This window comes from Sphaerodactylus townsendi, linkage group LG06, assembly GCF_021028975.2.
Source record: "Sphaerodactylus townsendi isolate TG3544 linkage group LG06, MPM_Stown_v2.3, whole genome shotgun sequence".
NCBI classification, from domain to species: Eukaryota; Metazoa; Chordata; class Lepidosauria; order Squamata; family Sphaerodactylidae; genus Sphaerodactylus; species Sphaerodactylus townsendi.
Genome location: NC_059430.1, coordinates 21,603,315 through 21,616,260, shown reverse-complemented (window position 1 = coordinate 21,616,260; position 12,946 = coordinate 21,603,315). Strand labels below are relative to the sequence as shown.

The 12,946-nt window shown below is 48.1% G+C and overlaps 1 protein-coding gene across 1 annotated transcript in view; it reads left to right on the top strand.

The window, feature by feature from the left end:
- The window catches only part of PTPRO (protein tyrosine phosphatase receptor type O), a 194,712-nt gene that overhangs the window by 163,502 nt on the left and 18,264 nt on the right, over nucleotides 1-12,946 (top strand). Inside the window, 5 exon segments of the mRNA XM_048501507.1 lie at nucleotides 4,131-4,212; nucleotides 6,008-6,098; nucleotides 7,608-7,684; nucleotides 11,776-11,910; nucleotides 12,566-12,688. Coding sequence (XP_048357464.1) covers nucleotides 4,131-4,212; nucleotides 6,008-6,098; nucleotides 7,608-7,684; nucleotides 11,776-11,910; nucleotides 12,566-12,688 — 508 coding nt within the window.

Below are 12,946 nucleotides of genomic sequence, written 5' to 3'. Positions count from 1 at the left end.
TGATGCAGCAGTCAAGAAAGAGAATGCAAGTCTGGGTTGCAACAATAGGAGTATAATATCTAGAGGGAAGGATGTAATAGCACCACTCTATTCTGCGTTGGTCAGACCTCATCTGGAATACTGTGTCCAGTTCTGGGCACCACAATTGAAGAAGGATATTGACAAATTAGAACGGGCCCAGAGGAGGGTGACCAAAATGGTAAAAGTCCATACCCTATGAGGAGAGACTTTGGGAGCTGAGTATGTTTAGTTTGGAGAAGAGAAGGTTAAGCGGGGCCATGATAGCTATGTTTAAATATTTCAAGGGATGCCATGTTGAAGAGGGGGCAATCTTGTTTTCTGCTGCTCCAAAGACCAGGATCCAGAGTAATGGATTCAAACTACAGGAAAAGAGATTCCATCGAAACATTAGGAAGAACTTCTTGAGGATCAGGGCTGTTCAACAGTGGAATATACTCCTAGGGGTGTGGTAGAGTCTCCTTCTTTGGAGGTTTTTAAGCAGAGGCTGAATGGCCATTGTCAGGAGTGCTTTGATTGTGTCTTCCTTCATGACAGGGGGTTGGACTTGATGGCCCTTGGGGTCTCTTCCAGTTCTATGATTTAATGATTCTAATCCCTGGTATCCCCTCTCTAAGGCTTCTAGGTAGTAAAGAAAGACCTTGTTGTGCCGAACAGCCCCAGATGATGTTGGTGTCAAACTCGCGGCCCTCCAGATGTTATGGACTACAGTTCCCATCATCCCCTGCCAGCATCGTGCTGGTGGGATGATGGGAACTGTAGTCCATAACATCTGGAGGGCCGTGAGTTTGACACCTGTGAGCTAGAAGGACCTGGCATCAGGCAGCTTTGTCTACATTTCTGTTTTTACTTCATTGGATGCTACTTGAGGGGGCAGGGAAACTGCCAACGCAGCGGTATCATTTCCCATATGTTCCTAGTGCCAGATGTTACCAAAGGAGTGAGGAGGAGGAGGAGGAGATATAGAGCTGCTGTTTTCAGTGGCAGCCTTGTGTCTCCCATCATAGTTCTAACCTTCAGCAGCTTTACCTCACAAGCAGTGCAGCCAGAGGTGGGATCCTGCAGGTTCTCACAGGTTCCTGAGAGTAGGTTACTAATTATTTGTGTGTGCCGAGAGGGGGTTACTAATTGGTGATTTTGCCGCGTGATTTTTGCCTTAGTTACGCCCCTCCTCTCAGCACTAGCGCGCAGAACTTGAAGCAGTCTAGCAGGAGGTGCACCGGGGTGCGTGGCAGCCTGCGTGCATTCGTTTCCCGCCCAAGGACCGGCACAGCGGCTGCGTCCTTGCCACAGCCCCGCCCAGGAATGCCTCTCCCCAGGAATGCCCAGCCACGCCCCCGTCATGCCCCGCCCAGCCCCATTGGCGCTACGCCACAGTTTGAATCCCACCATCATGGGAACCTGTTACTAAAATTTTTGGATCCCACCACTGATGCAGTCCACAGTAGAATTACACCCTTCTGAAACTCTTGGCTTTAGTGGACTAAGAGGAGTGTGACTCTGTTTAGGATTGCACTGTGAACCAGCTGGTCTTTCCATCTTGCTTTTGTGAGAAAGCGCAGGACTGGGTGAAACACTGTTGGCCTCTCAGCCAGAGATCCCTAAAAACCTGACGCGCGGGCCAGTTCCCCATAGAAAATTACGTCGAAGCGAGATAAATTGTTTTCTGTTTTGTCTTTCTAGCAGATAGTGTGCGATAAAAAATGCTCCCAAGTGGCAGGAAATTAGCCATTGGGGAAAAATCAATTAGCTCACGTTAGCAATTCCAACAGTGCCATGCCTTTAGTTAACAAAGATGAAGTGTGACAAGCTGCTGGAATGGATCTGTTATTCTGTTCCCTTTTCAACGCAGAGTTGCTGATTGTACACTGGGTCATTAATGCTAGCAGGTAAACAGGAGCAATTAACTGTTGATAAGAGACAGAGCTGATGGCGTGCAGGGGGCGGGGGGGCGGGCAGGAGGGGGTTGCTTCCAGGAAAGTGGGAGGGGAAATGGAGACACAAGAGCCAGCATTTGAGAACGAGAACGCAGTAATTAGGCAAGAAAAACTGTATGCTTCATGTTCATTAATCAGGATACCATTGTGGTGAATTTACACTTGAAGTCAGCCTAGAGTAGTCACGTTCCCCTTGGCCACTGGTGTGGGATGGAGGGGGGGGGGTAGTGCTGCCAACTCCAGGTTGGGAAACTCCTGCAGATTTATTTATTTATTTATTTATTTTTATTTATTTATTGTGTTTGTATACCGCCCTCCCCGAAGGCACACATTTGGGGATGAACATTGGGAGGGCAGGGATCAAAGTGGGGTACAGTGCCACGGAGTCCCCCCCCCCCGAAGCACCCATTTTTCTGTAGGGGAGCTGCTCTCTGGAGTCTGCAATGAGCGGTAATTCCAGGGGACCCCCAGGGCCCTCATATACAATGTATAAATTTCTCAATGCATGCAACGTTAACAACTCCACAAACAACAAACGCTCTGCATCAACTGCTATTTTATCAATTATGTTAAGCCCACATAAAGTGCAATACATAAAATGCAACTAGTGAAAAGTGCAAAAACATCAGAGCCTGGACTCTTACAATACTACACATATCACATCACCATACAACATAGTCAAGGTGACTAGACGATGTCGTCTTCATTCGGTCTTATATCTTCATCCGTATAAATACTTGGACGGGACCTCTGCTTTGGAGATAATCAATCACTTATCAGTAGCTGCATATTCTGCATTCCAGCCAGTAGAAGTAAGTCTATATGGCAATGTGGACCGGTCTGAGCCAAGTCCATCTATTCCAATATCCGACAATAAACGGGTTGCGCTACTGTAACCGTTTTCGATAGATTCTTCTTCAGATTACAATTAATTCTTCAGTCTTAATCGGGATAATTACTCAATGTGACTTCCTCACATCCATTCAGTTTCCCTTCTAAACTAATAGGGCTCACCTGAAGGCTGATAACCGTAAGCCCGCCCCAGCAGGCCATTGAAAGAAATGGCACAGGCTCAGATCTGTTCTGCTGTATCTGCAGGCGAAATGGCTTCACCCACTGAGGGAAATTTTCTTATTTCTCCCCACCCCAAGGGCAGCCAAAATACATTCTGAAATCCTGTTCCTGAGGGACAGTTTCCCCCAAAGCAGGATTGGGGGAGGGGGTGGACTGCAACATCCTTTTAAAAGCTTCTGTCTCCATAAACTTACCATTCCCCTGGTGGACGTTCAGGATTGCCCACCCTCTGGTGCTCATTGGTCACCATAGGATTCCTCACAATTCCTAGAGCTACCCTACATCACTTCCAGGTTGTCTCTGGAAGTGGTATCACAGCACAGAGGATGCCGTGGCCCGGCCTTTCCCTCTCTTACCAATGGAACCTATGGCTCCATTGGGACCCCGCAGTGACCACAAGGTACTGGACTTACCTGGATCCCACCCCCTGAACCAAGACACTGCCCTCAAATATATATCTGATCCTTTCTTTGTAGAGCTTTTCTGATCCAAGTCTAGGCCTTCCGGATGCAAACATGAAGCATGTAATGAGCTGGTTGATCACAATTCAGCTTCATTGCTGGAGTACCAGATGGTGGCTTTTGTGAATGTCTGACTCATTCTCTCTCTCTCTCTCTCTCTCTCTCTCTCTCTCTCTCTCTCTCCCTCTCCTGCTCCCTCTCCCTCTCCCCCCTCTCCCTCCCTCCCTCTCTCTCCCTCTCTCCCTCTCTCTCTCCCCCCTCTCTCTCCCTCCCTCCCTCCCTCTCTCTCCCTCCCTCTCTCTCTCTCTCTCTCTCTCTCTCTCTCTCTCTCCCTCTCCTGCTCCCTCTCCCTCTCCCCCCTCTCCCTCCTCCCTCTCTCTCCCTCTCCCTCCCCCCCCTCTCCCTCCCTCCCTCCCTCTCTCTCTCTCCCTCCCCCTCTCCCTCCCCCCCCCTCCCCCCCTCCCCCCCCTCCCCCTCCCCCTCCCTCCCTCCCTCCCCCCCTCCCTCCCCCCCCCTCCCTCTCTCTCCCTCCCTCCCTCCCCCTCCCTCCCCCTCCCTCCCTCCCCCTCTCCCTCCCTCTCTCCCCCCCCCTCTCTCTCTCCCTCTCTCTCCCTCTCTCTCTCTGGTTTTGTTTTTAAAGCCCTGTCCAGCTGGACGACTTTGACGGTTACATCAAGGACATGGCTAAAGATTCTGATTACAAATTCTCCCTACAGTTTGAGGTAAGTCCCAGCTTGGACTCTCAGCCCAAACTCTCTGCGACTTCTGCAGAAAGAAGTGGCAAAGCAAATGTCCAGACTTCCTGAAGTGTACCACTTCAGATCGGTTGGGAGATAATGCATTTTTAAAATGCTGCCCTGGAATAAAGATTAGACATTCCCTGTATTTTATGTTGTTTATTTCTCTTGCTGATTGATATTCGACAACAAAAATCTCACCAAAACATAAGCTCCTGCCCTGAGGATCCCAAACCACAAACAGACGTAGGAAAGAAGGGGAGGAGTCATGATAATATAAGAGCCGTGATACACAATTTGCATGTGAGGAATACTTTATTGAACAGCCTAGTGTAAGCCCTGAGAGGTGTGGCGCGAAGCCCATTGGAAGAACATTACTTCTAAAGCTGTCGGTTAGCTTTCAATGGCTGCAATCACTGGGTGTTGTGTGGTGTGCTGGCAGGGGCTGATGAGAATTGTAGTCCATAACATCTGGAGTGCCAAAGATTCACCACCACGGCACTAGGATTTAGTGATATGAAAATTATAAAGAAACAAAACACACATACATAAAGACAGAGTTACAGCTGGCCTCCACACTTGGACTTTAGAAGCGTATTAGAAAGATTCATGGAAATCACGTTTATCAGTGGCTTCTAAGCCATGATGACTAAATGGAACCTCCACATTCAGGGGCAGTAAACTTCAGAATATCCGAACTAGGAGTCACTGTTGGGATGTTGGCTCCCATTCCTCTTTGTTGACAGGACTGTCTTAACAGCATTATCCAACAACAAAGCAGTCCACTGTGGCCCTTACCTACACAACCGCTCACAGGAATAAAAAAACATAAATGATCGATAAAACTGAACATATATTTATTGGTACTGCCAACAAAATCAGTGTTTAAACATAAAAAAAAACACTGTACCTCAAAGATTAATCAACACAAACATTTGTACAATATGGCATGAGTCTTGAAAAAGCACAAAATTTTCTGCGTATAAATGATACTTAATTGTATGGCTGTACTGTATGGCTGTGTCAGCTATACAGACAAAGATGGCACAGTATGAAATGACAATGAATTATTTATCATTAATCGTGTGCTAAATCTGCATTTACAGATAACTTGCTAAATGTGCAATAACATGCAATAAACAAATATTTATAGTTTAATATAGTACAGTATGTATGTATTTATTGACAGCAAATCACAAAATACATGGGTTAGCTTGGAGCTCCTATGTTTGTGGTGCCCCCCCTGCCTGCCGGGCAACTGCCCAGCATGCCCACACATTAAGACAGCCCCTGTTTGTTGGCCCTCCAGAAAAACTGGTTTCTTGCTGCAAAGGCCCGGATGCTGGACCTCTGCTCTGATCCAGAAAGGCCCTTCTTCTTATGATTGGAGAGATCAGTTCTCTTGGAGTAAATGGCAGCTGCAGAGGGCAGACCTTATTGCATTAGATCACAGGTGTCAAACTCGCGGCCCTCCAGATGTTATGGACTACAGTTCCCATCCTCCCCTGCCAGCATGATGCTGGCAGGGGGTGATGGGAAATGTAGTCCATAACATCTGGAGGGCCACAAGTTTGACACCTATGCATTAGATACTTGCTAAGCTTCCTCCCCTCCCCAAAACACACCCTCCTCAGGCACTGTCCCCAAATTGCCAGGGTTTCCCAAACCAGAGCTGGCAACCCTAAGGCTGGGGTGTGATGTGTTTGTGGATTGCAAGTCAACAGGTTGAAAACAAAGAGGTTGACTGAATTGTGGCCTTTTCGTTTTGCATTTCCCGCAGGAGCTGAAGCTGATCGGCCTGGATATCCCTCACTTTGCGGCTGACCTCCCCATGAATCGCAGTAAAAATCGCTACACTAATATCTTGCCTTGTAAGTCACTCTCTAAGGGGATGCCTGTCCGGTCGACTTTGAGCCCTGCATTCCCATCAGCGTGTCCCCAATTTCAGTCATTAGGCATCAGTCTGATTTTTGAGAGATCCTGGGAGACAACAGCCAATGTGTGGAGATCCCTCCAGCCAGAGGTGGGATCCAGCAGGTTCCCACAGGTTCCCGAGAGTAGGTTACTAATTAATTGTGTGTGCCGAGAGGGGGTTACTAATTGGTGATTTTGCCACGTGATTTTTGCCTTAGTTACGCCCCTCCTCTCAGCAGTAGCATGCAGAACTTGAAGCAGTCTAGCAGGAGGTGCACCGGCGTGTGTGGCAGCCTGCGCCTATATGTGCATTCGTTTCCTGCCCAAGGACCGGCACAGCAGCTGCGTCCTTGCCACAGCTCTGCCCAGGAATGCCCCACCCCCGGAATGCCCAGCCACGCCCCCATCGTGCCCCGCCCAGCCCCATTGGTGCTACGCCACAGTTTGAATCCCACCACCATGGGAACCTGTTACTAAAATGTTTGGATCCCACCACTGCCTCCAGCCCTCTGAGTTCAGAGGAAGACCTGGCCGGTTCCTTGAAATGTGTCTAGTGATTCTGAGTGGGGAGCAGTGGTGGGATTCAGCAGGTTCACACCACTTTGACAGAACCGGTTGTTAAAATGGTGCTTGTAAACTATTCCTTGCTAAATTATTTAAATTCCACCACCAGAACCAGTTGCTAAATCATTTGACTACCACCGCTGGTGGGAAGCCAGTCACGTGAAGCACATCCTCACGTGGCCTCGGCCACAAACGGCCCCTCCCCTGTGCTGTGTGCTTCAGCAATCAGTAAGGTTGCCCACCAGGCTGTGGGGCCTGGAGATCTCCTGCTGTTACAACTGATCTCCAGACAATAGCGGATGGAGCTCCTGTCCAGCAGGGGGTTTTCCTTGGCCACTGGAGCCTCATATCTCCTGCACTGAGGCTCCACCTCCCATGGTGGCCATTTTGTAGTTGAGCCCACCATCTTGTGTCAGTGTTCCATAGGTGCTTACAGGCACCCAAAGATTGGTAACCGTTGCCTTAAAGTACTGTGGCTCCAAACCATACAGGGCTTTAAAGGTCTATACCAGCACCTTGAAGTACACGCATTTGGGGTTTTTACGTCTACATTTAAATATGACCTTTTCCCCACAATGAGGAAGTAGCCTTGCCTGGGGTGGGGGGGGGCTGCAGGAAATGAAATATGTTCATTAGCACGTAATGAAAGGGGCGAGAGAGCTATCCTACAACGCTCTTGCCTCTTCCGTGTGATTTTAATGAGCTCCTGGAGATGGCAAATAAAGGTTTGTGTCGGTGGGAGTCATAAAAGCGTCTCCACACTGCACGGGCCGTGAGTTTCCTGATGCATTTGTGAATCTGGCAGGCCTCCCGCACATTTACGTTCAGCTTCCCGGGGCTTAATTAGGAAATCTCCATGCTTGCGTGCCTCAACCCGCCTGCGCATCTTTTTCATTTTGCAGATGACTTCAGCCGCGTTCGATTAGTTTCCATGAATGAAGAGGAGGGCTCCGATTACATTAATGCCAACTATATCCCTGTAAGTAAATTGGACTTAAAGCAACCATCATAGATTGGATTTAGAGCAACCAATAGTGATGACAGTGATTTGGGGAGAGGCTGTGAACAGGAGCCAAACCTCTGGAGACGTTAATGATTATTTGTACGTTTCAAAGTGATTTCCCAGCATTCAGTCTCACCCAACCATGACCAAGGAACTAAACGCAGGATGGGATTCTTCATTATTAGGATATCTAGGGGCTGGTTTTAGAAGAAGAAAAAGAAGAGTTTGGATTTATACCCTATCTTTCTCTCCTGTAAGGAGACTTTAGGTGGCTTACAAGCTCCTTTCCCTTCCTCTCCCTACAACAGACACCTTGTGAGGTAGGTAGGGTTGAGAGAATTCTGAAGAACTGTGTCTAGCCCAAGGTCACCCAGCAGGAATGTAGGAGCGTGGAAACAAATCTGGTTCACCAGATAAGCCTCTGCCACTCAGGTGGAGGAGTGGGGAATCAAACCCAGTTCTCCAGATTAGAATCCACCTGCTCTTAACCACTACACCACACTAGCTTTTACCCTTCCCCTAATGATGTGTCTGAGTACAGAACTGCGTATGATGAGGGGTGCAAATTTCTAGAGAGAAGATATCTTGGCTCGGTTCAGATGGAAGAGCAGTTTGAGATGGAAGGAACTTGGACAGATCTCTGGGCTGATTCAGCTGATTCCTCCTCCCACTTCTCTTGTTTTGCGCTAACTCACTCTTTGGCCTTACGTCCAGACTGGCCAATTGTGGCTTGTTCCCAGTTTGAAATCTTGATTGGCAGTAGGAATGGGAACGCACGGAAGTCAGTCCTTCTGCACCGAACTTCTTCCATAACTTTGCTGCACTCCTTTGGCATCCTTCCAAAGAATTTCTGGCCAATTGCGCCCTGCTGACTGTTCCCTGCTCTCCCCTGCGCTGGCATGAAAAGCTGTGCCGGAAGTGCTCTCACTTTCCCCCACAGAAAGCGAGAAGCATGTGCGGGGCAAAAGGAAATGCAATGGGACAAGAAATCTGGCCCTGAAGCACCTCCTCTCTCTGTGTACTGCAAAGAAGAAGTGCATGTTTGCCGCAGACAAGATTTCTTGCCCCAACGCACTTCCAGTCCCACCATGTGCCCCAGCACTGGTGGGTAATTGGCCTCTGTAAACTTTCAATAAGCTTTTGCATACAGGATTTATCTCCAGTGAGCAGCAGTGGCGTAGGACAAAGGTGTCAAACTCGCGGCCCTCCAGATGTTATGGACTACAGTTCCCATCATCCCCTGCCAGCATCATCCTGGCAGGGGATGATGGGAACTGTAGTCCATAACATCTGGAGGGCTGCGAGTTTGACACCTGTGACGTAGGAGGTTAAGAGCTCATGTATCTAATCTGGAGGAACTGGGTTTGATTCTACTCTGCCGCCTGAACTGCGGAATCTGGGGAATTCAGATTAGCCTGGGCACTCCCACACACGCCAGCTGGGTGACCTTGGGCTAGTCCAGGGGTAGGGAACCTGCGGCTCTCCAGATGTTCAGGAACTACAATTCCCATCAGCCTCTGTCAGCATGGCCAATTGGCCATGCTGGTAGGGGCTGATGGGAATTGTAGTTCCTGAACATCTGGAGAGCCGCAGGTTTCCTACCCCTGGGCTAGTCACAGCTTCTCGGAGCTCTCTCAGCCCCACCTACCTCACAGGGTGTTTGTTGTGAGGGGGGAAGGGCAAGGAGATTGTCAGCCCCTTTGAGTCTCCTTACAGGAGAGAAAGGGGGGATATAAATCCAAACTCTTCTTCTTCTTCCATCAAAGAATAATAAATGCGTGCTTCCGTAGCATTTCCATAATGATAATATGGATCCAAACGTACATCCAGATGTTTCAATCCTTTCCTATCAGGGGAAAATAGAGAACAGCATGTGTATGCACTCCCATTCCATGATGTGACTAATGTGGATTACAACCGGTTGTGGGATTCAGCAGGTTCGCACCACTTCGACAGAACCGGTTGTTAAAATGGTGCTTGTATACAATTAGTTGTTAAATTATTTGAATCCCACCACCGGATCCGGTTGTTAAATTATTTGAATCCCACCACTGATTACAACATTGTGTTCCAGGGAGAATTTCTTATCAAGCAGAAATTCGGGCATATCCCCAGGGTGAGAACGAACACTTAGCTACAGTTCAGATAGGATGGCGAACTTTGGTCTGTGGCAAGCATGTTTAGTAAATCTTCTTTAAGGGGAGAGAAGAACTATGTTTCTCCAAATTTAATCAGCAATTAATTAGAAGTTAATTAATTAGCTCTATTAGGAGCAAATTATCTCTCACTCAGTAATCATGTACAGCGTAAACACAATGTAAATAATAAACAACTAATTAATTAGTATGTTCCCCCCCCCCCACTGTATGTGTATATGTCCCAATCTAGATAGCCCAGGTTAGCCTGATCTTGTCAGATCTCAGAAGCTAAGCAGGGTTGACCCTGGTCAGTGTTTGGAAGGGAGACCTCCAAGGAGTACCAGGATCATGACATGGAGGAAGGCAATGGCCAACCACCTCTGAACATCTCTTGCCTTGAAATCCCCCTGGAGTTGCCATAAATCAGCTGTGATTTGACAGCAAATAAATAAATACAAATAATTAGGAACTGATTATTTAGAAGAAGAAGAGGAGGAGGAAGAGGAGGAGGAGGAGTTTGGATTTATATCCCCCCTTTCTCTCCTGTAGGAGACTCAAAGGGGCTTTACAATCTCCTTTCCCTTCTCCCCCTCACAACATATACCCTGTGAGGTGGGTGGGGCTGAGAGAGCTCCGAAAAGCTGTAACTAGCCCAAGGTCATTCCCCAGATAACCCTCCACAGCTCAGGCGGCAGAGCGGGGAATCAAACCCGGTTCCTCCAGATTAGAACACACCTTTTCTTAACCACTACACCACTGCTACTCACATCCAGAACATTTAGTATGTTCTCTCCCACATCTCTCTCCTTCTCTCTTCCTTCTCTTGCCTCTCTCCCTCTCTCTCGCTCTCTGTACGTCCTGACCTAGATAGCCCAGGCTAGCTGATCTCATCAGATCTCAGAAGCTAAGCAAGGTCAGCCCTGCCAAGTATTTGGATGTGAGTCCACCTCTAAATGTGTCTCACTTGAAAACTCTACCAAATGTGACCATAAGTCAGATGTGACCTGACCTGACAGGGGACAAAAATGGAGAGGAGGATCAAGTTAAAGGTCGGGGAGTGATAGGTTGCCCTCAAGTTTCTTTGTGTAGCACCAAATCCGCTAGTTGGTGTTTCCAGACCCTCCTTAGTACTTGTTTTGGGGTGCAGATGTGATGATGGGCATGCATTCTCTGCAGCCTGTAAAAGGTAGATTTCACGTGCTGCCACAATTTGGATTGGTACCGTGCAATTACAAGAGGGATGGTCTAACCCAGGGGTCTGCAACCTGCGGCTCTCCAGATGTTCATGGACTACAAATCCCATCAGCCCCTGTCAGCATGGCCAATTGGCCATGCTGGCAGGGGCTGATGGGATTTGTAGTCCATGAACATCTAGAGAGCCGCAGGTTGCAGACCCCTGGTCTAACCCCTCAACAGCTTGCTTGGTTACGCCAATTGGAACTGGGTTCCTTGTGCTGTTGTGAGCATTTTAAAGGGGGAGAAGCGGAACTGTGAAAGAAACAGAGCAGAGGGGTTAAATCAGTGGTGGGATTCAAATAATTTAACAACTGGTTGTTTATAAGCACCATTTTAACAACCATTTTCGCCAAAGTGGTGTGAACCTGCTGAATCCCACCACTGGGTTAAATCCCTTCCTTTGCAACCTGCACACAACCGGTTCTTTGGGCACGCTTCAGCGCCATGATCTTTGTCATGCCTGCCTTACGGCACAGAGTTTTATTAGGCAATTCCGTTCTTCCTCTAATACATGTCCTTCTCACAGCCTGTTTCACAAGCATGGGCATTAATTGGTGTCCTTGGCTTTAAAGGCACAAGGCCTGAATATCATGTCATACATGCTCTACCATGCCAAATAGATGTATCGCTCGCATGTGTTTGAGGAAATATTTCAAGGTTTTTTCAAGCAACGTATTGTGGTTTCTCTCTTAGGGGTACAACTCTCCTCAGGAGTACATCGCCACCCAAGGCCCCCTGCCAGAGACGCGTAACGACTTTTGGAAGATGGTCCTCCAGCAGAAGTCCCAAATCATTGTGATGCTCACACAGTGTAACGAGAAGAGGAGGGTATGGGATAGCATCCTTTGAGTCTCTCCAGAAAGGGGGTTGATCATAGCCACTCTAGGCCAATGTTTTCTTTCCTGGGGTGACTCCAAACACTGAAACAGAACAGGGTAGAGAGGAAAAAAAGATCTCTGATGGCTTGCCTCCATGCATCTGATAATTAGGGTCTCACATCACTCTGAAAGTGGAATGAAACCCATTCACATGACAGAAATTAAAGCCCCTTTTGATGTCAGGAGGCCAGCCTGACAGTTGGCTATTGGGACTAATGGCTTTTGAGACTCTCCTTCCAAAGCCATTGAAGCCAGTGGCAACCTTCCCATCTTAAGGGGGTTCCATAAGTTAATGGTGTGTACTTCCTTTTGTGAGTGTCATAACCTGTCAGTCATCTTCAGTGCAAGTCACATGGCCAATTGGCAGGGGCTGATGGGAATTGTAGTCCAGGAACATCTGGCGTGCCATAGGTTCACCACCACGGACCTAAGCCATCATCCAGTTTGTGTCAGAGACAGCGATACCTTTCCATAAGGCCCAAGGATATCAAGTTCAGGGGGGAACCCACCTTGAAATGCAACCCAGCAGTCTTCTCTTGGGATCTGTTCAAGTAACTGTAAGAATCGATGGGCATTTTTTGGTTATGTGTGTCTTTTTCTTCCAGGTAAAATGTGACCATTACTGGCCTTTCACAGAAGAACCCGTTCCTTATGGGGACATCACAGTGGAAATGCTGTCAGAAGAGGAACAACCAGATTGGGCTTATAGGAATTTCAGAATCAGCTACGTAGGTTAACATAAACTGTCACACGTTTGTTGATGAGGCACACAAGCACCACACTTGGTGAAACTGGCCTTCCCAGTCCCCTTTATCTGCTGCTGGAAGCCCCATTCCCGTCTTCCCAAGAATTTGTGAAAAACACAGTCTTCGGAGCCAAGACAGCTCCAACGTCGGCAGCAGATACTGAGAGAGCCTCCTGGCTTCCTGCCCCTGTGAGATAACGGATGTAATTCTTTTCTCATGGGACAGAGGTGCCAAGGGAAG